We start from the raw sequence: 25,426 nt of genomic DNA, 5'->3' as shown, positions 1-25,426 counted from the left end.
TAAGGGAGGAGTCATTGTTGCTGACTGCTGGGAAGTCTATTGTTGCTGGAGAGGATCTATTTTTGCAGGGGGTCTATTGTTGCTGGGGAGGTCTATTGTTGCTGATGGAGAATCTGTTGTTGCTGGAGGTGGGTCTTATGTTGCAGGGGGTCAATCATTGCTTGGAGGGATCTACTGTTGAGCTAGGGGTCTAATGTTGCTGGCTGCTGGAGGGTCTATTGATGCTGGCTGTTGGGAGTCCAAGAACAGTGGAAGGATATATAATAAACTTGCATGAAGTAAAGGTAAATGAAAATATACAGCGTGATAATACTCGCAAAATTATACATTTCTATTAACCACTTAAGGACCAGCTGCCTTGTATATACTGTGGCAAAGTGGCGCTATTGTGAAAAAAACGACGTACCTGTACATCGTTTTGTTCAATAGCCACTAGATGACGCCATCTCACTTCCAGAGGCACAGTCGTGCCGTGATTGGTTAGCATAGATGTCAATCAACGGGCCCTGCGGACCCGATGTCCACCGGCTACCCGCAATCATCCCAGGGAGAGGCAGAACGGCGATCTGCCTATGTAAACAAGACTAAGCAGGAACCAGGATCTCTGTCTTCCTCCAGTCAGTGCAACCCCCCACAGTTAGTAAGCACCCCCTAGGGACACACTTAACCTTTGATTGCCCCTATTAACCCCTTCCCTGCCAGTGTCATTAATACAGTAGCAGTGGATTTTTTTTAGCACTGATCACTGTATCACTGTGTCACTGGCCCCCAAAAAGTATCAAAAGTGTCAGTTAGATGTCAAATTTATCTGCCACAATGTCGCAGGCCCACTAAAAATCGCTGATCACCGCCATTACTAGTAAAATCAATAAATAAATAAAAATTCCATAAAAATGTTGCATCGTTTTTAGACGCTATAGCTTTTGCGCAAACCAATCAATATACACTTATTGGCATTTTTTTTTACCAAAAATATGTAGCAGAATACATATTGACCTAAATTGATGAAAAAATTGTGTTTTTTTTTTTTTAAATTTTTGGCTGTGTTTTATAGAAGAAAGTAAAAAATATAGTTTTTTTTTTTTTTTTTTTTAAATTGTCGTTCTTTTTTTGCTTATAACGCAAGAAAACAAAAAATAAAACCCATGAGGTGATCAAATACCACCAAAAGAAAGCTCTATTTGTGGGAAAAAGGACATCAATTGTATTTGAGTACAGCGCAATTGTCAGTTAAAGTAACGCAGTGCCGTATCGCAACAAATGGCCTGGTCATTAAGGGGTAAAACCTTCTGGTCCAGAAGTGGTTTAATCACATTTAAAAGTGTTTATTTTGTGCCACATTAACTATGCTGAATGTTCATTGTTTCAATATCTTGTATCCAATGTTGGAATAGGGTTACAGTGGTTTTAGTGAAGTCTAAAAATGACCAAAAGTTACTTAGGATGATTACCCATTTGTAGTTTCTATCCTATAGGACAGGGGTCTCCAAACTATGGCCCTCCAGTTGTTCAGGAACTACAATTCCCATCATGCCTAGTCTTGTCTGTGAATGTCAGAGTTTTACAATGCCTCATGGGATGTGTAGTTCCGCAACAGCTGGAGGGCCGTAGTTTGAGGATCCCTGCTATAGGATATTGATACCTCACTGCTAATCCCTCTGCAGATACTGTGTATTTTTTTGCCTTGCAAACAGCTAAAGGACCAAAGAATACCATCTCATGGTTTGCTTGAATATATCGTTTTAGCACCACAGGCGTGCACAGCCTATTACATTAGGGTGTGCACCCCAAAGCTCAAACATATTTGTGTGTGTATTTGTATATATACTGATGGTGTCAGTAGGGCAGTGGACGGTGTCATTAGGGCAGAGATTGGTGTCAGTAGGGCAGTGGACGGTGTCATTAGGGCAGAGATTGGTGTCAGTAGGGCAGTGGACGGTGTCATTAGGGCAGAGATTGGTGTCAGTAGGGCAGTGGATGGTGTCATTAGGGCAGAGATTGGTCTCAGTAGGGCAGTGGACGGAGTCATTAGGGCAGAGGTTGGTCTCAGTAGGGCAGGGAACGGTGTCATTAGGGCAGAGATTGGTGTCAGTAGGGCAGTGGACGGTGTCATTAGGGCAGAGATTGGTCTCAGTAGGGCAGTGGACGGTGTCATTAGGCCAGAGATTGGTCTCAGTAGGGCAGTGGGCGGTGTCATTAGGGCAGAGATTGGTCTCAGTAGGGCAGTGGGCGGTGTCATTAGGGCAGAGATTGGTGTCAGTAGGGCAGTGGGCGGTGTCATTAGGGCAGAGATTGGTCTCAGTAGGGCAGGGCAGTGGGCGGTGTCATTAGGGCAGAGATTGGTCTCAGTAGGGCAGTGGGCGGTGTCATTAGGGCAGAGATTGGTCTCAGTAGGGCAGTGGGCGGTGTCATTAGGGCAGAGATTGGTCTCAGTAGGGCAGTGGACGGTGTCATTAGGGCAGAGATTGGTCTCAGTAGGGCAGAGGGCGGTGTCATTAGGGCAGAGATTGGTCTCAGTAGGGCAGTGGGCGGTGTCATTAGGGCAGAGATTGGTCTCAGTAGGGCAGTGGGCGGTGTCATTAGGGTAGAGATTGGTCTCAGTAGGGCAGTGGACGGTGTCATTAGGGCAGAGATTGGTCTCAGTAGGGCAGTGGGCGGTGTCATTAGGGCAGAGATTGGTCTCAGTAGGGCAGTGGGCGGTGTCATTAGGGCAGAGATTGGTCTCAGTAGGGCAGTGGGCGGTGTCATTGGGGCAGAGATTGGTCTCAGTAGGGCAGTGGGCGGTGTCATTAGGGCAGAGATTGGTGTCAGTAGGGCAGTGGGCGGTGTCATTAGGGCAGAGATTGGTCTCAGTAGGGCAGTGGGCGGTGTCATTAGGGCAGAGATTGGTCTCAGTAGGGCAGTGGGCGGTGTCATTAGGGCAGAGATTGGTCTCAGTAGGGCAGTGGGCGGTGTCATTAGGGCAGAGATTGGTCTCAGTAGGGCAGTGGGCGGTGTCATTAGGGCAGAGATTGGTCTCAGTAGGGCAGTGGGTGGTGTCATTAGGGCAGAGATTGGTCTCAGTAGGGCAGTGGGCGGTGTCATTAGGGCAGAGATTGGTCTCAGTAGGGCAGTGGGTGGTGTCATTAGGGCAGAGATTGGTCTCAGTAGGGCAGTGGGCGGTGTCATTAGGGCAGAGATTGGTCTCAGTAGGGCAGTGGGTGGTGTCATTAGGGCAGAGATTGGTCTCAGTAGGGCAGTGGGCGGTGTCATTAGGGCAGAGATTGGTCTCAGTAGGGCAGTGGGCGGTGTCATTAGGGCAGAGATTGGTCTCAGTAGGGCAGTGGGCGGTGTCATTAGGGCAGAGATTAGTCTCAGTAGGGCAGTGGGTGGTGTCATTAGGGCAGAGATTGGTCTCAGTAGGGCAGTGGGCGGTGTCATTAGGGCAGAGATTGGTCTCAGTAGGGCAGTGGACGGTGTCATTAGGGCAGAGATTGGTCTCAGTAGGGCAGTGAACGGTGTCATTAGGGCAGAGATTGGTCTCAGTAGGGCAGTGGACAGTGTCAGTAGTTTTTATATTTATTATTTTTTTACAATTTCTTAGAGTTCTGTTATGAGGCTTTGGTAAAATATCGGGGGTATAATCAGGTGAAACCTGCATCACACAGGGTGATTAGGGTGTTCCCAGACACACCAGACACACTTGGCACACCCTATGCGCACGCCTATGTTTAGCCCTTTGAATTGCTTCTAGTGCACAGCCTTTTACAGGACACTATGGCCTATATTTGCTATTATACTGGTCAAGCATTAGCAGAGCTTTGAAGATCCAGTGGCCCAAGAAACATTATGTATGATTGTTTAAACCTCATCAAATGTATAGGTGAGTGGGCACCATAGGCTTGATATATAACACTAGTTTGCTGAACCCTGTGGTACTTATAAATACTTTATCCCTACAACTGGGTGCAGACCTCTTGGACTCTCAGCAATATCTGAGAACCAAGCAGGCCTGCAAATGACATTGTAACTGGCAGGGCGAAATACTGATTTATAATGATCACCTTCACATATACGTAGAGTTGCTTACTCCTTATTTGAATAAATCTATATTTTGTGATACAAATTCCATATTAACTCATTCATGCTGGATTACACATATATTTGCCATGGTGATTTACAAATACAAAAAATGCAAGTCTGTGACAACTGTACACCTGAAGCTCGCACGATGATTGTTACAGGACAGATTTCCTATATATGTATATAGTGTAGCATTTAATTTGTGTACTGTTGCCCCTTAGGGGAACACCGCAGATATTTTTTTTAAACTCTGGAGGAGGACTTTGCTGTTTTTTCATTACATGTGAATTCTGTACTTTTTTTTCTTTCTTTTTTTTTTTGCTGACGTTTTCTTGCTCGATTTTTGGCTAAAATTACACTAGTTATACATCTATACATTTTTAAAGCAAGAATTGTATATACTATTGTGATTAATATCTAGGTTTACATTGGCCCTGTTTAGTTTCTAAGGGTCCTTTCACACGGCCGCTCCGTGTGAAAGGTCCGCTGCGGGACTTTTTTTTTTTTTTTTTTCCACGGAGCGGATGACATTTGTGTCATCCGCTCCGTGTGCACGCATATCATCCCATCCGTTTGCGGATGATATGCGGACATAATGTAAGTATATGGCACTGCGGATGTCAGCGGATGACACCGCTGACATCCGATTTTCCTTCCTTTCCGTTTTTTACACGGAAGGAAAAATAGGGTTCTGTTCCATTCGTAAAAACGGAACAGAACTGAAAGGAGGAAAATCGGGTGTCAGCGGATGGTATTCCGCTGACACCCGCAGTGCCATTCACTTACATTATGTCCGCAAACGGATGGGATGATTTGCGGACACACGGAGCGGCCGTGTGAAAGGACCCATATGGTTTGTGATGTAATGTAAGTGTTTATTGTTTTTAAAAATACATTTTGTTTTTAATACACTATAGTCATTCCAGGATTCCCTTTATTGTTTGCATTTATTCATGAATGGGATCTGAAATATCAAACAATCTTTAAACTTGTAAGGACATATGCTATATATAAATTGCAGCCCAATTGCAGTGTCTTTATTTAGGGTAAGTGCCGGTTCACACTAGGTCGCTCCGACTTAGGGTGCGACCTGTGAAGTCGCGTGCAGCGTGACTTCGGCGCGACTTGCACGGACTTCATAAAATGAATGTCAATGCAAGTCGCCTCCAGGTCGTCCCGAAGTAGTACAGGACCCTTTTTCTAAGTCGGAGCGACTTGTGTCGCTCCTATTAGAACCATTCCTGTACTACTCAATGACCGCGACGGTGCACGACTTGCCAGGCTGACCAAGTCGCCTGACAAGTCATATTAGTGTGAACCGGCACTAAATGGTGAGTCTAGAAGGGATAGCACCTCTAATATGAAAAAAACTCTGATAATTAAGAGAAGTTTCCAAGTTGTCACAGGAACATATGTCCCAGTTGGAAGATTCAGCCTCACTTGTTCTGCTGACATCTTTCTCTTTCGTTCATTGATGGACACAGCTCCTGATCTTCTTAACCTTTGGGTTATACTGCCCCCTACTGGAGTAGGACACTAGGTAGAGAAATAATCTGGGTACTCCTATGGGCAGTCCCAGGGGGGATACTCCCTTTCTCTGCCATAGGTAGTCAGTTTTTACAGTATTAGCACGATCTGTGAAAGAGGGGGGGGGGGGGGGAATTGACTAATCCCCCACTCACTGATGATTGATTACATGGCCTGTAATTCGTGAAGAACTTTTCCTAATGGAGGAGGAAGAATGTGTGGGCATGTCCCTGTCAGACCATCTTTACTGCTGTTCTGCCTAAAGAGATGAAGCTAAAAACCATTGCAGCACCAGAAATTCAGAGACATGAAGAGGACAGCCACCTCTGTAGTGAAGATTTCTCCTGGATCCAACTGCCTGCACAACACTGGACATACTTCATTACAGCTAAAAGTGGTTGAGATTTTATTTCCAGCTAAATTTCAGCTAGGCAAGTCTGAAGCTATGCTTTCCCCTTTACACCTAAGGATAAAAGAAATCTAAATGCCTAAGCACAACTTTGGCATGTGTTAGTAAAACCATACATATTATCACAGCTACTTTGTGAATCCAGGTGGATTATACCTTTTTATTGGGCTTTCATTTGGTAGTAAATAGTTGTGGACTTTTCCTGATTTTTTTTTTTTTTTTTTTATTATTAACAAAAGGAAAACTGGCCCAAAATAGTAAAAAAAATATTTCTTTTTAAATGTAGCTGTATTTTTCTTGTTACTACCATAACCTACCACCAAAGAACAACCTAAAATTTTCCTGCTCCTGACGATCGCAGCGATACCACCCACATATGTGTGTTATTTATTTATTTATTGTTTGTACCCATAGTACAGCCCAGAAACAATAGCTTTTACTTTTCTTTTGTCCTAACACTAACTGACACTGATGTTAAAAATCCTGTCAAAAATATACTGACCTTTGACCCTGACCTTGACCCAAACACTAAGGCTGCATTCACATGTCAGCGTATGGATCGCGGGCAGAATCGCCGCGATTCCGCCCGCGATCCAGAAATCATTGCAAATCGTGGGATGCCTGTGCGTTGCCCGTGATTTGCAATAGCACCCCAAACGCTGAGCGATGTTGCCGCGATTTCCGCCTGCCGAATCGCGGTAACATCGCGCAAAAAGTACAAGAGCTTCTTTGGAGCGTAATGCGTCCCGCGTTTTTTTTTTTGCGCGATGTTACCGCGATTCGGCAGGCGGAAATCGCGGCAACATCGCTCAGCGTTTGGGGTGCTATTGCAAATCACAGGCAACGCACAGGTGTCCCGCGATTTGCAATGATTTCCGGATCGCGGGCAGAATCGCGGCGATTCTGCCTGCCATCCATACGCTGACATGTGAAAGCAGCCTGACCCTGGCACTAACCTAGATCAAACCTTGATCTAGGTATTTTTCTTTGTTTTTTATTTAATTTCTAATTATTTATTTATTTTGTTTCAATTTTTTTACAAACACTTTTTTTTTTCTTTCTGTAAGGGTCCTTTCACACGGCCGCTCCGCTGCTTTAGTCCGCTGCGGGACTTTTTTTTTTTTTTTTTCACGGAGCGGATGACATTTGTGTCATCCGCTCCGTGTGCCCGCATATCATCCTATCCGTTTGCGGATGATATGCGGACATAATGTAAGTATATGGCACTGCGGATGTCAGCGGATGACACCGCTGACATCCGATTTTCCTTCCTTTCCGTTTTTTACTCGGAAGAAAAAATAGGGTTCTGTTCCATTCGAAAAAACGGAACAGAACTGAAAGGAGGAAAATCGGATGTCAGCGGATGGTATTCCGCTGACATCCGCAGTGCCATTCACTTACATTATGTCCGCAAATCATCCTATTTTTTTGCGGATGATTTGCGGACATAATGTAAGTTAATGGCACTGCGGATGTCAGCGGAATACCATCCGCTGACATCCGATTTTCCTCCTTTCAGTTCTGTTCCGTTTTTTCGAATGGAACAGAACCCTATTTTTTCATCCGTGTAAAAAACGGAAAGGAAGGAAAATCGGATGTCAGCGGTGTCATCCGCTGACATCCGCAATGCCATATACTTACATTATGTCCGCATATCATCCGCAAACGGATGGGATGATATGCGGGCACACGGAGCGGATGACACAAATGTCATCCGCTCCGTGAAAAAAAAAAAGTCCCGCAGCGGACTAAAGCAGCGGAGCGGCCGCGTGAAAGGACCCTAAGGAACGAGAAAGATGCATTGTATCCTTCTCCATTCACAGAAAGGAAAAAAACACAGGGACGGGCTTCAGTGACTGATCACTGTGGTAGCCAATCAGAGGCTACCATAGCAATCAGACGACTCGGAATTGGGAGATCTGGGTCCTGCTCAATAGTATAGGGCTCGTGGCTCTCGGTGGCGTGTCCCGAGGACAAAGGGAGAAACACCTTTATGCGGCCTCACGTAAAAAAGGCCAGTGCAGTGAGGACATATATGTGTTACCTCGGCGTGAAGGGGTTAAACAATCCTTGTTATTTTATCAGTTTGATGATGCTAAATATATCTTCCAAACTGTCAGAATTTAAACTGAACACTAATTGGGGGGGAACTAATCAAAACTGGTGCAGTCATGCATGGCAATCAATCAACTTCTATTTTCAGCTTGTTCAGTTAACCACTTAAAGACCCCCGCGCCGGCTTGTCGGCTCTGTCCCATGAAACGACTTAACTATTTGTCGCTTTGCGGGACTGCTGTTGGGGGCGCCTGAGCCCATTCGCCATAGGGGAAGCCAATAAACAGGTCCTGCGGCCGCGATTGCCACCGGGTACCCGCGATCACTCATGGAACTAGAACGGCGGTCTGCCATTGTAAACACGGCAGACCGCTGTTCTGTCAGTTATGAACACAGGGATCCTGTGTTCCTCTTATTTAGGAACACAGGTCTCTGTGTTAATGCAGAAAGCCCCCTCCCCCCCAGTTATAAAGCACCCCCTAGGGACACATGTAACCCTTTGATTGCCCCCGGTGTTAACCCCTTCCCTGCCAGTGTCAGTACAGTAACAGTGCATATTTCTAGCACTGATTGCTGTAGTTCTGTCACTGGTCCCCTCAAAAGTGTCAAAAATGTCAGGTGTCCGATCTCTCCGCCGCAATGTCGCAGTCCCGCTAAAAATCGCTGATCTCCGCCATTACTAGTAAAAAATAAAAACGACCTAAATCTTTTCCCTAGTTTGTAGACCCGATAACTTTTGCGCAAACCAATCAATATACACATATTGAGATTTTTTTTAAACAAAAATATATGGCAGAATACAAATTGGCCTAAAATGATGAAAAAAAAATATTTTTACATTTTATTTATTGAGAATGTTATATAGCAGCAAGTAAAAAATATTGGGTTTTTTTTTTTTCAGAATTTTCGCTGTCTCTTTTTTTGTTTATAGCGCAAAAAAAATCGCACAGGTGATCAAATACCACCTAAAGAAAGCTCTATTTGTGGGGGAAAAAAAGACATCAATTTTATTTGGGTAAAGCGTCGCACGACGCGCAATTGTCAGTTAAAGTATCGCAATGCCGTATTGCAAAATATGGCCTGGTCATTAAGGGGGTAAATCCTTCCGGTCCAGAAGTGGTTAACCTTTGAAAATAAAAAAGCCAAAGCTGATTGGTTGCCCATGCACAGCAGCTCCAGTTTATGATTGCTCCAGTTTTGAGCAATTCCCCTTGATAGGTCTTCCAGTTAATACACTGGGTATGCAGCAATACAAAAATGACATTGTCAAGGTAAATGCGTGTATCCTTGGCGGGTATTTCAGTCATTGATAGTGTGTAGCAGTAGGTGAGATGGTGAATCATTGTGTAGGTCAGATCTAAATCAGATGCCTGGTGCAGACAGTGATCATTTTTCCCACTCATCAGCACTATGCTGTGCAGTAGCTGCATAATGTATGCCAGTCACACTTTCATCTCAGCTGTCGGAAGAGGAAAGGAAGTAATGACACTCGGTGATTGACCATAGTTGGCACACGTACAAGAAGACTGAGGCACTGTTCTGTATTCCGTTCTTTTCTATCAGCTTTTGAAAGACATAAAGCATGGTATTGGTGTCACAGGAAAGAACTTATTACAAAGCTTTATAATGCTGTATTTTTTTGCAGGTCAAGAAGAAGTTTTCAAGTGCCTTGGGGAAGGAATTCTTGATAATGCCTTTCAGGGATACAATGCTTGTATTTTTGCATATGGGCAAACAGGTGGGTAAATATACAATGTACAACATATATAAAAACTGGGTTGAAAAAAAAAGAAAATTACATAGTTTGTACTTTTTTTTTTTTGCGCAATATGACTTGTAGCATTTTTTTTTGTCCTAAAGGGAACATTGTTCAAGCTGATGTCTGGGCAGTCTATTTCCTATCCTATAGCCCCACTTATTACCTCTCATCTGGAATTAGGCCGGGTTCACACTAGTTGCGATTGCGGCTCGCAGCAGGGGGTCCGGTGCATCCCTGTTTTCCGTTTTGCGAATCAAGCCTGAATTTATGGCTGAATTCGGACCTGAAACGGAGCCTAAGATACACAGGACCCTTTTCCAGTGGGGAGCATGGCCCCCCCGGAGCTGTGTGAACCGGCTCCATTGAAAGCCGGTGACACTCTCCTGTCATGCGAATTGGATGCGCAGGGCTACTGTTAGAAATCACAGGGCCACATAAAGCCTACCTAGCAGGTTCCCCCCCCCCCCCCCAAAATATGTCAAGACAATATTTTCAGTAAAAATATACTAAAATCATAATCAGTGGACACAAACATAACCGAGAACCTGTGGGAATTAGCCCTCTTTAATTATTTTTTTACCTTTTTTTTTTTTTAATTATATCTTTTTTTTAAAAAAGTTTACAATTATTTTATTTTATAATTTTTTAAAATTATTTATTACAATGTTTAAATATTATTCTTTTTTTACAATCTGTTATTTTTTTACAGGACAGAGAAGCATGCAGCGCTGCAGGATGGGGGGGGGGGGGGGGGTGGCACAGTGAAAGAGGGGCACATGGGGAAGGGGTGGGATCAGAAGCAGGCAGAACAGGAGAAGCTGATACAGGAAGGATGCCCTGTGTCTGTCTCTCCCCGCAGCAGCTGAAAGCTGGCAGGAGGGGGAGAAACTGTCTTGGAGAACCTGTGTGCCCGGGCCCCCTACAGGAGGACTGGTGGTCCCCCCTTATCAGCAGCCCTGTGGATGCGGGGAAACCCGCAACCAACTCGCATAACTGTGAACCCAGCCTTAAAGGAAAAAAATCTAAAAGCCCTGTATACTCACCTAAATATGGTAATGTCCTCTATTCTGGCCTGCAAAGTGGAATGGTCTTTCATAGAATGCTCATGTTGCTGCCTGTGTGACATGGACACTTCCCATTGGCTATCTAGTAATGAAAAGAGGGGCAGCAACAAGACTAGGAAGCAGTATGCCCGTATGTCAATTTTTAAATTCCTAGTCTTTATTTCCAGGAAAGGCACTGCAATAGATATGTTGACAGCGGACATAGGTAAGTAAAAAATATTGTTCGCATTTTACTTCACAGTGGATAGGTGGAGGGTGGGAGGTAGGGATTGGAGGGGGTTTATGTGTGCTTGAAGATAGCTTAGATAGATTGAAAAAAGTAGTGCTGATGAGTGAAGTAATAACAGGCAGCACAGTGGCTAAGTGGTTAGCACTTTCACCTAGCAGCACTTGGGTCATTGGTTTGAATGCCAACCATGGTGCAACCTGCCTGGAGTTTGCATGTTTTCCTTGTGCCTGCGCAGATTTCCTCCGTGTACTCCAGTTTCCTTCCGCACTCCAAAGACATGCTGGTAGGTAAATTGGCTCCTGTCTAAATTGGCCCTAATATGTGTATGTATGAATGTGAGTTGGGGACCTTAGATTGTAAGCTCTTTAAGGGCAGTGACTGATGTGAATGTATAATATACAGTATATACTGTATATGTAAAGCTCTGCGTAAAGTAACTGGACTATATAAGTACCTAAAATAAATACTATAAATAAAATAAATATTAACTCCTGATTTGCATACTGAGTCATTTAAAGAGCTAAGCATGTAGTATATGTACTATATGGTGCTCATCAGTACAGATTTCTGTTAATGTGCGATGTGTGTATAAGTGATTCTACTTTTTTATCCTTGATAGTTTATAATATTTTTATTTATTACAGGTTCAGGAAAATCTTTCTCCATGATGGGGACTGCAGATCAGCCTGGCCTTATCCCACGACTCTGTTGTGCTTTATTTTTGAGAGCTACAGAGTTGGAAAATGACTCTCAGACCTTCAAAGTGGAAGTCTCCTATATGGAAATTTACAATGAGAAGGTTCGAGATCTGTTAGATCCTAAAGGGTAAGTACTAAATCACATGCAACATTTTGCATATTTTCATTGTATTTCATACGAAAATTTGTAAATGTTAGCGTTTCCTAATTAGGGAGAATATATAGGAGTTTTGTATATATTTTCATTCTTTTTTTATGGTCGAGAATGGAATTAAAAAAATAATTTATTTTTTGTCCGTTAACTTTTAAATATTGGGTATTAAATTAATATATATATATATATATATATATATATATATATATATATATATATATATATATATATGTATATATATATATATTTTTAGCCTTAAGGCAGAGATATCGTCTTCTTTTTACATGTCTTCCTGAGATTGCCTAGTAAAAAAAAAATTGTGTTTGCAGAACTTCATAACTCAAGATTACACAGATCTGAATGTCTCAGTGTAGTGACTCTTTAAAATGGCTCAATCCAAAATTTCAGTTAGACAAAGCCAGCCTTAAGGTGGGTTGTTACTGCAATACTGTCTCTTCCAATAGCCCATAGTTCTCTGGGAAACCTTTGTCATGTATTAAATGTTTTTTTGTAAAACAAAGATTATATATAGTATAAAAACAGATATAAAAACTAAAAGAATAAGCAGTTTAATGGCTAAGTTCACCTTTAGTAACATGTTACACCCATCTTTTCAACCCATATACATGATGCATGGCAGTCAGTGATTATCCTTTTTCCCATGGTTCTCAAATACTAGAAGAAGCCCGGAGGTTTCAGAATGCATTTCTCCACTCGGTGCTGTTTTTGGCATCCCTATAAAAATTCTAGTTGCTTCACTTTAATGCATATCCACTGGCTTCAGTATTTTCAGTCACTTTGATCTGGAACAAGCATATGGATCAGAAAGTGAAGTAAAGAGCTCCTAATCTGGATCAGTGACTTGAAAAGTGCAGGAATCATTGATTGTATGGAATATGTAGGAATATGCATTGTCTTTAGGTCCTGGACTGGTGAAATAGTGGCTAACAGTCCAAGGAAGTAGATGAGATGTGCTGAGAAATAACCCTTTATTTAAAAAAAACCTTACCTACTTTATTGAAAGTTGAAATATCTTTTATTTTAAAGTAATGCATTTTATTATAGTAAACTGAGTGTTGATGATTTTTCTGTTCCTGATGTATTCCGATTGTGGTTTTATTTCTTTGCTTTTTTAATTTGTAATAAACGAACCCTGACCAATTTAGATGCTTTCATAATACTTTCCTAGCTGACTTGTGGAAACTTTAACGGTACCTCTTGTTATATACAGCTCAGCTGCTTTGCTATAATTAGTAGTGGTACAAGTTATTTACCAAAATCTCTCTAATAGAGATGTAGTAACCTAATACTGTACATGTAGTTTCAAACTGATTCTCAGGGAATTCGTACCAGTTCTAGAGTGTGCAGTCCAGTGCTGTAGAAAAAAACGTTGTTACATGATTCTATTTTAGCAGCAGCTCTGTTATGCTAAGAATGCTCTGATGGTAAAAAAAAAATATGTCAGAATTTATCTTTGGCTGTGCTTCAGAAGTAACTATAATTTTACAGATTTCAAATTTAAAATGTAACTAAACCCACTACAGTAAAATCAGTCTGTAAATGCAGTAAAGCATGCCTGTTATACTCACTGTGGAACCTAAGGGGTTAATCCTTTGTATTATGTAAAAAGGCTTCTTGATCTTGTATGCACAGATCTTTCTCTTCTTCCACTGACTCCAAAACATATCCGGATAAGCCAGAGCCTTTAGAATCAGGCTGCACATGCTCAGTTTGATGTGTATTGCTAGAGAGTTTTTTTTTGGTGGGGGGGGGGGGGTGCATTTGATCAGCACTGTCCAGACAGAGGGTCAGGGGTCATGGATCTTGATAGGACAGCTCAGTGCAGTATGAAAACTCCTCCTAAAAGCTTTACCAGGAACTGATAGAAGTCACAAGACTGTTATTTACTGCTGATGAGAAAGGTAGTTGATATTTACTAAAATTATTGCATTTGAGACTAAATATAGTGAATACAGGGTCTTGGGTTTAGTAACACATTAAGTATTGTTATAATGTTTACCTGAAACAGATTTTCTATAAAACTATCATATTTTCCATGTTTGCTGTTCTATATCTTAACCACTTCTGGACAAGAAGGTTTTACCCCCTTAATAGTCAGGCTATTTTTTGCGATACGGCACTGCATTATTTAACTGACAATTGCGTAGTCGTACGATGCTGTACCCCAAAAAATTGATGTTTTTTGTGCTAGAAACGAAAAAAGTCCGGCAATTTTGAAAAAAAAACAAAACAATATTTTTCTTTCGTTCATTGACAGACACATCTTCAGATCTTCATAACCGTTATACTGGCTATGTCTGGCTATGCCCATGGGTATACTCCCTCTCTCTGCTAGAGGCACTCAGTTTTTTTCTTCCTAGTCAGGAGTAAGTACCTAGTTCCTTGCTGGGATCTTTAGTCCTGGCAATTTTTTCTTTTTAGATAGAAATTTTTTTCTCCTGTTTTTTTTCTGTGAGATCTACAGTCAACTGCCAGACTGGGCTACGGGCTGGATAATCTAGATCCAGTGGTCACCCCATTCTGGCCAGCGAGCGCGCGCAGACCTCAGCTTTGAACTAGCTGGGCCGTGATATAGCCCCACTGGATGGGGGCTGGCCTGCGATTTAAACCCCTCGCGAGGTTGCATACGACCAGGTCTCGGCCCGAGTCGCAGTGTTCTTCCTGGCCGACAGCCCACCTATTCTGATGGAGAGGAGTTTTGTCTGGAGCTGTGCCTGCCTGGTTCCTGGTATGGTGAGTAGCTGCCCCCCCTCTCCCCCTGGAGCAGTGGTTCTCAACTCTTGTCCTCAGGACCCACTAACAGGCCAGGTTTGCAAGATAACTAAATTACATCACAGGTAATCTCAATTTCTGCTCCAGTGATTGCAGTGTTCTAGTCTGCATCTCCCCAAGGTAATACTTAAAATCTGGCCTGTTAGTGGGTCCTGAGGACCGGAGTTAAGAACCACTGCCCTGGAGGGTTTTGGGGTGGACGTGGGCCCCTGCCTGGGATGGTTCGACCCCCGAGTTCCCCTCCTTCCTGTCAGGCACCCCTCCTTGTCATCTGTCCTCCATACTACTCCCTCTCCACATATGTTGGTGCTGTTTGGGTGGTCTGATCCACCTCCTGGGGCGGGCAGGGTGCTATTCTGGCAATGGGGGCCAGGGGGAGCGCCGCCAGCAACCAGACTATCGACTGTGCTGAGGGGGGGGGTTAGTACCTGGTGGGGGCTCCTGCCGGGCTCTCTGGGTCCCAACCATCCATCGATACACTGACGGCTGTCCAAGGCTAGCAAAAAGCGCCCGCTGCCACATCTGTCTCATTAGATCCTGAATCTGATTCGGCTGCCGCGGATGTGGGTCATCCTGCTGGGTCTGCAATCACGCGCCCGGAATCCTCTGATAGTGAGGGGAACTCCTCTGCATCTGCAACCACGCATGAAAAGGCGCTGGTGGAAGAACTGATTGTAACTGTGCGTGAGACCTGCGACAAAGGCACAGGTTCCCTTTGGCACTCACAAACCATCCAGAGCAGAAAGGGTGCTTCCTTTCTGCACTTATTTTGGCAGAATTGTAGCTAAAGTGTGGGGACAACCAAAGCGTCCCCGAGGGGTCCCTAATAAGCATTTTACTAGGCATTACCCCTATGAGGAGTCCCGTCTTAGGAAGTGGACTATTCCACCGGTGGTGGACCCTCTGGTTTCCAGATTAAACAAGGGAACCATGATTCCGGTTGAAGAGTCCCTGGCCTTTAAGGATCTGGCTGACAGGAAGGTGGAGGCTGTTGCCTGCAATATGTACACTCTGGGTGGTTCGGCACTGAGGCCGGTCTTCACCATTGCCCTGGTGTCGCAAGCTCTGACCGAGTGGGCTAAGCTTTTACACTGTGACCTGGAGGGAGAACAGCTTCCCCCTGCCTTTGCTGAGCTGCCGGACCAGCTTGTCCAGAGCTGCAGTTTATTTGTGATGCCTCTTTGGATGCAGCTCCCCTTGTGGCTCGGCTCTCTGTTTTGGCAGTTGTCCTTCGCTGTGTCTTTTGGTTTAAATGCTGGTCTACGGACTAGACTTCTAAAAAGGCCTTGACTGATCTTCTTTTTCAAGAAGATCGCCTGTTTGGACCTAGACATCATAAAAGGTCTCAAGGGGTAAAGAGCACCTTTCTTCCACAGGCTACTAAGGGCAAGGAACCTTGCCGTTGATGTGGGCCTTCCTTTTCGGCTCATAAGAAGTTTTTTTGTCCCTCAGGGTCGATTCACAAGGGCACGAAGCCTTTCAGGGCCTCCTCTGAAGGATTCAAACGAACGTAGTCTGGCAAGCCGAGAGTGGACTTCTCCAGACCCGCGGACAAGGCTACTTCAGCATGAAGGTGCGCCCCCACCCGTATCGGGGGTGGGGGGACATCCTTGCTGGTTTCCAGACCCGTGGATTTCCCTGGTGCAAGACAAGTCCACAAAGTCATTCGGCCTGGCTATAAGATCAAGTTTCGCTCTTGTCCCCCGGCAAGATTCTTTCCTTCCAATTTGCACCTGTCCTCGGACTGCTTACAGGATCTGTTTGGGGTGGTACAAGACCTGTCACATCAAGGGGTTATTGTCCCGGTTCCGACTTCGGAACATTTTCAGGGTTTTTACTCAAGCCTGTTTACAGTTCCCAGGAAGGAAGGCAAAGTGCGTCCAATCCTGAACCTTAAGGCGCTGAACTGCTTTGTGCACGTGCAGAAGTTCAGAATGAAGTCCATTCGCACGGTGATAGCATCCCTGCATCAGGGGGATTTCCTCGCTTCTATCAACATCAAGGATGCTTACCTTCACATTCAAATATGTGCCAGTCACCAGCGCTTCCTCGGCTTTGCCATGGGAGAGGAGCATTATGGGTTTGTGGCGTTACCCTTTGGTCTCGCCTCTGCTATACTGCACTTCACAAAAGTGTTTTCCCCGGTGCTAGCTTTGCTACGCCAACGGGGATCACGGTACTGGGCTACTTGGACAATATCCTTTTGCGAGTGAAGTCTCCTTTTGCTCTGGTGGAAAACCTGGAGATCACAATACTAACTCTGCAGGAATTCGGCTTGATTCTTAATTTTCAGAAGTCTGCCCTGGTTCCATCCACAAAGCTGGACTATCTGGGCCTGACTCTGGACTCCGCAAACTCCACAGATTGCAGGCTGCAATTCGTCTCCTGCTGTCCAACAGATGGTCATCCCTCCGGACTTGCATGCGGGTGCTGGGCCTCATTGTGTCTACCTTCGAGGTGGTTCCGTTTGCATAGTTCCATACAAGGTCCCTGAAAAGGGAGATTCTGACCAAATGGGACAAGACTCCGCAGTCTCTGGACAATCAGATCCTGCTGAATCAGGGAAGGAAGGAGTCCCTGATATGGTGATTTCGTTCTCCGGTACTTCGGCTGGGCAACTCCATCCTCCCCTAGTATTGGACAGTGGTCACCAGGGATGCAAACCTGTCCGAATGGGGAGGCGTCCTCGGCAAACATTCTGCCCAGGGGATCCAGACATTGGAAGAGTCCAGAATACTGATCAATGTCTTGTAATTCCGAGTGATCAGACTGCGTCTGGACCATTGGACGGATCATCTTTAGGGTTGTCCAGTGCGCATTCAATCGGACAATGCTGCGGCCGTGGCTTATGTCAATCACTAAGGGGGCAGGCAGCTCTGGAGGTAGCCAGCATTCTAAGGTGGGCAGAACAGTTCGTTCTAGGCCCCTCCACCGTACACATTCCCGGGGTGGAAAACTGGCAGGCGGATTACCTCAGTCAGCAGGTGTTGTACTAAGGGGAGTGGTCCCTTCATCTGGAGGTACTTTGTATTTCATCAGCTGTGTCTCCGGTGGCGCAGCTCCGAGGTGGATCTGTTGGCATCTCGGCTGAACAGAAAGGTGCAAAGGTTTGTGGCTCGGTCAAGGGATACTCTGGCGGACACCACACATGCGCTAGTGGCCCAGTGGGGACAGTATTGTCTGATTTACACCTTCCCTCCTCTCAAGCTTCTGTCAAGACTTCTACGCAGGATCGAGGTAGAAGGGATTCCAGTCATTTGGCCTCGCCGGGCTTGAAATGCCGATCTGGTGCGGCTGGTCGCCATCGTTCCTTGGAAGCTTCCTCTCAGGGAGGATCTGCTGTCCCAAGGACCAATCTTCCATCCTGCTTTACAGTCACTGGCTTTGACAGCTTAGCTGTTAAATGCCAGGTGCTGAAGGATAGAGGTGTATCTGAGTCGGTGATTCCAACACTGTTAAAAGCTAGAAAATCTACTTCTAGGAAGATCTACCATTGTACGTGGAAGACGTACATTCCGTGGTGTGAGTCTCTTGGGGTTCATCCTCTCCCCTTCTCGTGGCTCAGATTTTGACCTTCCTTCAATGGGGGGGTTGAACAGAAATTGGCCTTGAGTACCATCAAGGACCAGGTTTCTTTTTTGGCGGTCTTCTTCCAATAACCTTTGGCCACTCACTCCCTGGTGCATACCTTTTTTCAGGGTGTCCAACATTTGGTTCCTCCAGTGCAGGCTTAGTTGCCACCTTGGGACCTCAATTTGGTGATTTCGGTCCTCCGGAAGACTCCTTTTGAGAATCTTTGGGTGATTCCCCTGCTTATGCTGTCCCAGAAGGTGGCCTTTCTGGTGGCTATCACCTCTGTGTGCAGGGTGTCGGATTGGCGGCATTATCCTGACGTTCACATTACCTGGTGATTCACAGAGATAAGGTGGTTCTTCACCCCTGTCCGTCGTTCCTTCCAAAGGTTGTCTCTGATTTTGATTTGAATGATGGCATTGTTTTGCCTTCCCTGTATCCCAGGCCTAAAAATCCGAAGGAATTTGCCTTGCATGCCTTGGATGTGGCCTGGGCAATTAGGGTCTACCTGGCAGCTACAGAGTCTTTCAGGAAGTTGGACTCTCTTTGTGCTCACGGATGGGCCTCGTAAATGGTTGTCTGCTTCCTGTGCGACCATTTCCAGATGGATCAGACAGACAGCCATTCAGGCCTATTCCATCAAGGGTAAGTATCCTCCTTTCCCTGTTAAGGTGCACTCTAGTCGAGCGCTTAGTGCCTCTTGGGCTTTTTGTCATCAGATGTCAGTGACACAGGTTTGCAAGGCGGCCACTTAGTCATCGGTGCACACTTTCACAAAGTTTTATAAAGTGGATGTGTTGGCATCTGAGCATGCTTCTTTTGGTCGCAAGGTTTTGCAGGCTGCTGTTGAGAGGACCTGATCCTCTTTGAGGGTGTATTTTTTTTTATTTTTTTTTAGGTGGGCTCCGGTTGTTTTGGTTGAGCTCCTGTTGCCTGGTTGGCTATTGTTTATTTAGCCTTGGGAATTTTTTTGCAGTTCCCACCCCTTATGTTTAACACTGCTTTGGGACGGTTATGAAGATCTGAAGCTGTGTCCGTCAATAAACGAAAGAGAGATTAGGATTTTTGACTTGCTGTAAAATCCATTTCTCTGATGTTAATTGAAGGACACAGCACCCACCCATCTGTGGAGTTGTAATTCTTCTTACACTGCTTGTAACTAAACTGAGTGCCTATAGCAGAGAGAGGGAGTATATCCCCTGGGACTGCCCATGCGTGTAGCCAGACTTTTTTTTTTGCCTAATGTCCTACTCCTGTAGGGGGCAGTATAACAGTTATGAAGATCTGAAGCTGTGTCCGTCAGTGAACATCAGAGAAATGGACTTTACGATAAGTCAAAAATCCATTTTTTTTACTTTCTGCTATAAAACACAGCCAGAAAAAAAACTGAAAAAAATCGAATTTCTTCATTAATTTAGGCCAATATGTTGTCTGCTACAATTTATGGTTAAAAAAATCCCCGTAAGCATATATTGATTAGTTTGCGTAAATGTTATTGCGTCTACAAACAATAGAATATTTTTCTGGTATTTTTATTTTTTTTACTAGTAGATCAGCGATTTTTAGCGGGACTGCGACATTGCAGCTTAAAAATTGGACACCTAACTGACACTTTTGACAAAAAAATAGGCACTGTTCCTGTACTAATGATACTGGCAGGGAAGGGGCTAACACCAGGGGCGATCAAAGGGTTAAGTATGTCCCTAGGGGATGCTTTCTAACTGTGTGGGGGATGGACTCACTGGATGAACACAGAGATCTCTTGACAGAACGGCGGTCTGCCTTATTTACATTGGCGGTCTGCCTAGTCTTTACGCTCTACCTCTCTGGGGAGCGATCACGGATGGCCAGTGGACATCGCCCCTGTGGCCAATCAGCGCACACGCGTCCGTGCTGGCTATTGCACGAAACAACGTACAGATAAATAATTTCGCGCAATGGAGCCGACCTGCCACAGTATATATGCTGTTGCTGGTCGGCAAGTGGCTGAAGGGCTCATGCATGCTGAACTTAAAAAATTATGCTTTTACAAGCATTTGACGTTTTTATTTAAAGTCACCTCTATGTTAGCCTATGTGTCCATAGACACTTACAGGTGTATTAAAAGAGAAGCATTTACAGGCAGAGAAAAACCATCACCAGCGTGCTCAGGATAGGAGAAATACATGTATAAACACTAGATGTGTTTAGGGGTTAATGCATTCCAATGGGCAAAAAATATAAAAAAAAACCTGGCCAATAGAATGCTTTGAAACGCAAATGCACGTAAATGCAGCTTTTACGCTCTTGTTTAAGCAGCTTATCTCCTGCCAGGATAAAAGATGTTCAAAAGAGCTGAGCAAGTAGTCAGTGTGCATGAGGCCAAAGATTTCTATTTCAAATGTAGATTTTCCTTCTAATGGCCGTTTAGATATTCGAGAGTATGATTAGCATCACTGCAGAGGTAAAATCAATTCTCACTTCAGTCAAATCTATCAATATCACAGACTTGGATTGAGATAGAGAGACAGAAGCTATATATATATATATATATATATATATATATATATATATATATATATATATATATACTGTATATATTATAAATAAAATATCAAATAATGGTTCCAGCATACATCAAGGACCCAACTGACTATCATTGAGGCTTTGCAAGACTTAGCAGAAGAAAGAGGATAACCAATGCAAGTCTTTGATTGTCCAATACACAATAAATATACACTATATTGTCAAATGTATTGGGAGGCCTGCCTTTACACACACACATGGATTGTAATGGAATCCCAATCTTAGCCTGTGGGGTTCAATATTGTGTTTGCCCACCCTTTGCAGCTTTAACAGCTTCAACTCTTCTGGGAAGGCTGTCCACAAAGTTTATTGTGTCTATGGAAATGTTTGACCATTCTTCCAAAAGCGCATTTGTGAGGTCAGGCACCGATGTTGCACGAGAAGGCCTGGCCCGCATTCTCCGCTCTAATTCATCCCAAAGGTGTTCTATCGGGTTGAGGTCAGGACAGGCTGCAGTCAAGTTACTCCACCCCAAACTCGCTCATCCATGTCTTTATTGACCTTGTTTTGTGCACTGGTTCATATCATTTAGTGGAGGGGGGATTATGATGTGGGTTTGTTTTTCAGAGGTTGGGATTGGCCTCTTAGTTCCAGTGAAGGGAACTCTTAAGGTGTCAGCATACCAAGACATTTTGGACAATTTGATGCTCCCAACTTTGTGGGAACAGTTTGGGGATGGCCCCTTCCTGTTCCAACATAACTGTGAACCAGTGCACAAAGCAAGGTCCATAAAGACATGGATGAGCGAGTTTGGGTTGGAGTAACTTGACTTACCTGCACAGAGTCCTGACCTCAACCAGATAGAACACCTTTGGCGATGAATTAGAAAGGAGACTGCCAACCAGGCCTTCTCCTCCATCAGTGCCTGACCTCGCGCTCTGGAAGAATTGTCAAGCATTCCCAAAGAGGCACTCCTAAACTTTGTGGACAGCCTTCCCCGAAGAGTTGAAGCTGTTATAGCTGCAAAGGGTGGGCCAACTCAATATGGAACCCTACGGACTAAGACTGGAATGCCATTAAAGTTCATGTGCGTGTAAAGGCAGGCGTCCCAATACCTTTAACAATATAGTGTACCTCTCCCTCATGTCAACTTCTGTGAGTTTCTCAACTATAGTGAGTCTGTGTGTGTGTGTGTAAATATACTCAACTGCATTGTCTGTATGTGTTTACTTTACAGTATATGTATGTATGTACGTATACATGAATGTGTGTATCCGTATACTGTATACAGTGTATTGTCTAAGTAGACCATGCAGCACCACAGAGTTTACAATATCCGAAGTGTTATATTTGTAATCACTTAAAGACTTTAGGGCAAGCAATTTGGGTATCCCCAACCTTTCTAAAGCCCACAGGTCAATGAGAGTGCTTTGTTAGCCTCATTGTTTACTTCTATTTGGGGGACACGTATGCATCTTTTTTCTGCTTCTATCTACTAACACATACCCCACTTCTCTTGACTATCCTTCTCCATCCACTTACTTGATCTTAGCCATGCTTTCCTTCCCAACCAGTTGAAATACTGCTTCTCTCCCTGTTCCTATTTTTTTTCACTACTAGAGCAACTGTAGGTCAGGACTTCAACTTATAGTGAATCTATTCAATAATATAGGTAATTAAATCCAATTTATGAATAAAATATCATTAGGAAAGGTGTTTATAGAAAGTACAGGCAGTCCCCGGGTTACAAACATCCAACTTACAAACGACTCCTACTTACAAACGGAGGGAGACAACAGGAAGTGAGGGGAAATCTACCCCTAGGAAGGGAAATTCACTCCTGTAAGAGTTCTCATGTGAAAAAGGTGTCTCCACTGAAGCTTTATCACCAATCCTTGTTTCCCAAAATTTTCAAAATCCAATTGTCATAGGGACAGAAAGTGAGGTGAAATCTTCCGAACAGGGGCACAGACAGCAAAAAAAAATGTCACAGGGGTGTTAGCCCTTCCCCATGCTATCCCAAAAAACTTAAAAAATATTATTTTGGCTGGAGCTACACTTAAAAAATTTACCTGTTCCGACAAATTCAACTTAAGAAGAAACCTACAGACCCTTTTCTTGTTCATAACTTATGGACCGCCTGTATAGGGCAACCTTAGGGCTAAGCAGACTACCTGTTTTTACACTAGATTCTCTTTCTCAGAGTTCCTGCTCTGTTCCACTCCCCCTCAGCTCTTTTGTTGCTGCTTTCCTTTACTCTTCCCACTACACGCCAAGGTCTGCTGTCACAGTTACCTTCATCTTTTTTGGCTGCTTAACTTACAATGCAGTTTTATATAACATTTGAGTTATTTTTTTTGCTGGATAGCTCCATTGCATATAGTTATGGTGATTTATAATCCTGGATTTGCAGATTCATATATAAAAGACTTCAGGGCATTTTCAGTGTGAAGAAAAAATAATTTATAATTAAAATGGCTTACCTAGGTACAAAATAGGCTGTCTCTGTATTAGGCACAATTCATACTTTATATTAGGGGTGTACAATGTCAAATCCTGGCTTTTTTCCTACACATGGGAATCCCAGGCACTGCATATGGCCGCCCTTGCATACATTGCTGTGCATGGCTCTACACAGGTAAATGCTGGTGCTTGTGTCAACCTGCTTATAGCAAACAGTCGTATTCTAAAAACCCAAAAAGTACAAAAGCTATATGCGGGTGTTCCTGAGTACCGACGTGGCTGTACGCAACACCTGGGTGAAGACCAAAGTCAGAATTTTATGTCATACACTCGTGTAAGGGCCTAAACATTTTATTTTAAACATCTGAGCTAAAGAGCCAGAGGATACACGTTACAGGAGGTGGTAGAAAAGCCTCATCAATTACCAAATCCATAACTCATGTGAACAGGTGTGGTCATTCTATACACTAAGCAACAGGGAATCCCTTCAGATAGCTTGTCACGCCCAATGTAGCACAGAAGTAAGTGACAACATTGCAGTCTTCTGCAACTCACAGGACAATCACTGGAATTTTCAGAACAAAAAAGTATCTCATTCACTCAGGAAACCTGACCTGTGAATTGTTAACTATTGTAGTACTGGCAGCTGAAACGAAGGACAGCATAATCTAAATGCAAAGCTTAGCCTTGCAGTTATTGAATTAAGGCAATCATGATCCCTCTTGTGCCCATGAAGGTTAAGCCTTACGGGTGTATATAAAAAAAAAAAAAGGAAAAATACTTTCGTAATACTTTTTAAAAGGGTAATTTTTCTAAAATTGTACCAATTAAAAGTCACTAGGTGCGTAAGTATTGTCTTGTCCGATAAGTATGAATGTGTAATTTGCTGATATAACATAAATGTGTTAACTATACAAATGTTTCGTTGTTATCATTATGTATCACTATAATATAATTTAATTATTTATCTGATATGTGCTTTCTTACAGAAGTCGACATTCCCTTAAAGTTCGGGAGCACAAAGTGCTGGGACCATATGTGGATGGTTTATCCCAATTAGCAGTAACAACATTTGAGGCAAGTTTTTGACATATTCTTTTTATGTGTGTTTACTCCATAGTAATAAATATAGAAACATTAAAAGTGGTGGGGTGCCCTTCATTGCTCCCGTCCTATCGGGTTCAACGTTTTTATAGTTACATTTTAAGTGTTAAAACTGTTATGCTTGTTGTAACCCCTTACAAACTGTTAAGAATTTGTACAAACCCGACTATGTTTACACTGTTTATCCATGTACTTATACGAAAACTCAATAAAAACTATTGAAATTAAAAAGTGGTATAACTAATTTGAAAGCTTATCGGAAAATGATGTACACCCTTTTAACTTTCAAGACAATGCACATATTTATGTGATGCAGCCATTTCTGTAGTGCTATTGTTTTGTCTACCATATGGAGAGTGACAACACTTTTCAGAGTGAGCAGCTGTGCAGTATATGTGCTCATGTTTCACCTCCTGGTTTTCTTACGGAGTTCTAATAAACATCAGCAAGCTGTTTGCACTCATCCTGACAGCTCTTCCTCCTGTAAACCACCTAATCACTCTAGATCAGTGGTCTCCAAAATGCTGCCTAGAGGCCAAATGCAGCTCTTTGCTTGCCTTTACCTGGCCCTTGGGGCACTATCTCTCCCACTGATATGAGGCACTATTCTTTCTACTTACACCAACAAAATAGCGAAATAATTCCTGCACTGCCATCAACAATGGCGCACTATTCTTCCCACTGCCACCAATGATGGGGTACTATTTTTTTTCCAATGACATCAATGATGCGTAACCTGTTGGTGCTATGTAAAGCCTGTATAATAATGATGGGGCATTGTTCCTCTCACTGATAACAACAATGGGGCATTGTTCCTCCCACTGATAACAACAACGGGGCATTGTTACTCCCACTGACACCAACAATTGGGCACTATTTCTCCCACTGACACCAACTATGAGGCACTATTTCTCCCACTGACACCAACTATGGGACACTTTTCCTCCCCACTGACACCAGTGATGGGGCACTATTCCTCCCACTAACACCAATGATGGAGCACTATTCCTCCCACTGATGACAACAATGGG

General features: G+C 43.7%; 1 protein-coding gene across 5 annotated transcripts in view; it reads left to right on the top strand.

Moving 5' to 3' along the window:
• Positions 1-25,426, top strand: part of KIF13A (kinesin family member 13A) — a 298,880-nt gene that overhangs the window by 152,360 nt on the left and 121,094 nt on the right. For all 5 annotated transcript variants that reach the window (XM_082258194.1, XM_082258191.1, XM_082258190.1 and 2 more), the window contains exons 5-7: positions 9,699-9,791; positions 11,750-11,930; positions 24,281-24,368. In XM_082258194.1, coding sequence (XP_082114320.1) covers positions 9,699-9,791; positions 11,750-11,930; positions 24,281-24,368 — 362 coding nt within the window. The remainder of the gene's footprint in view (positions 1-9,698; positions 9,792-11,749; positions 11,931-24,280; positions 24,369-25,426) is intronic.

Source organism: Pelophylax lessonae (assembly GCF_965119305.1).
Source record: "Pelophylax lessonae genome assembly, chromosome: 5".
Taxonomy (NCBI): Eukaryota; Metazoa; Chordata; class Amphibia; order Anura; family Ranidae; genus Pelophylax; species Pelophylax lessonae.
This window is presented reverse-complemented; position numbering and strand designations above follow the sequence as displayed.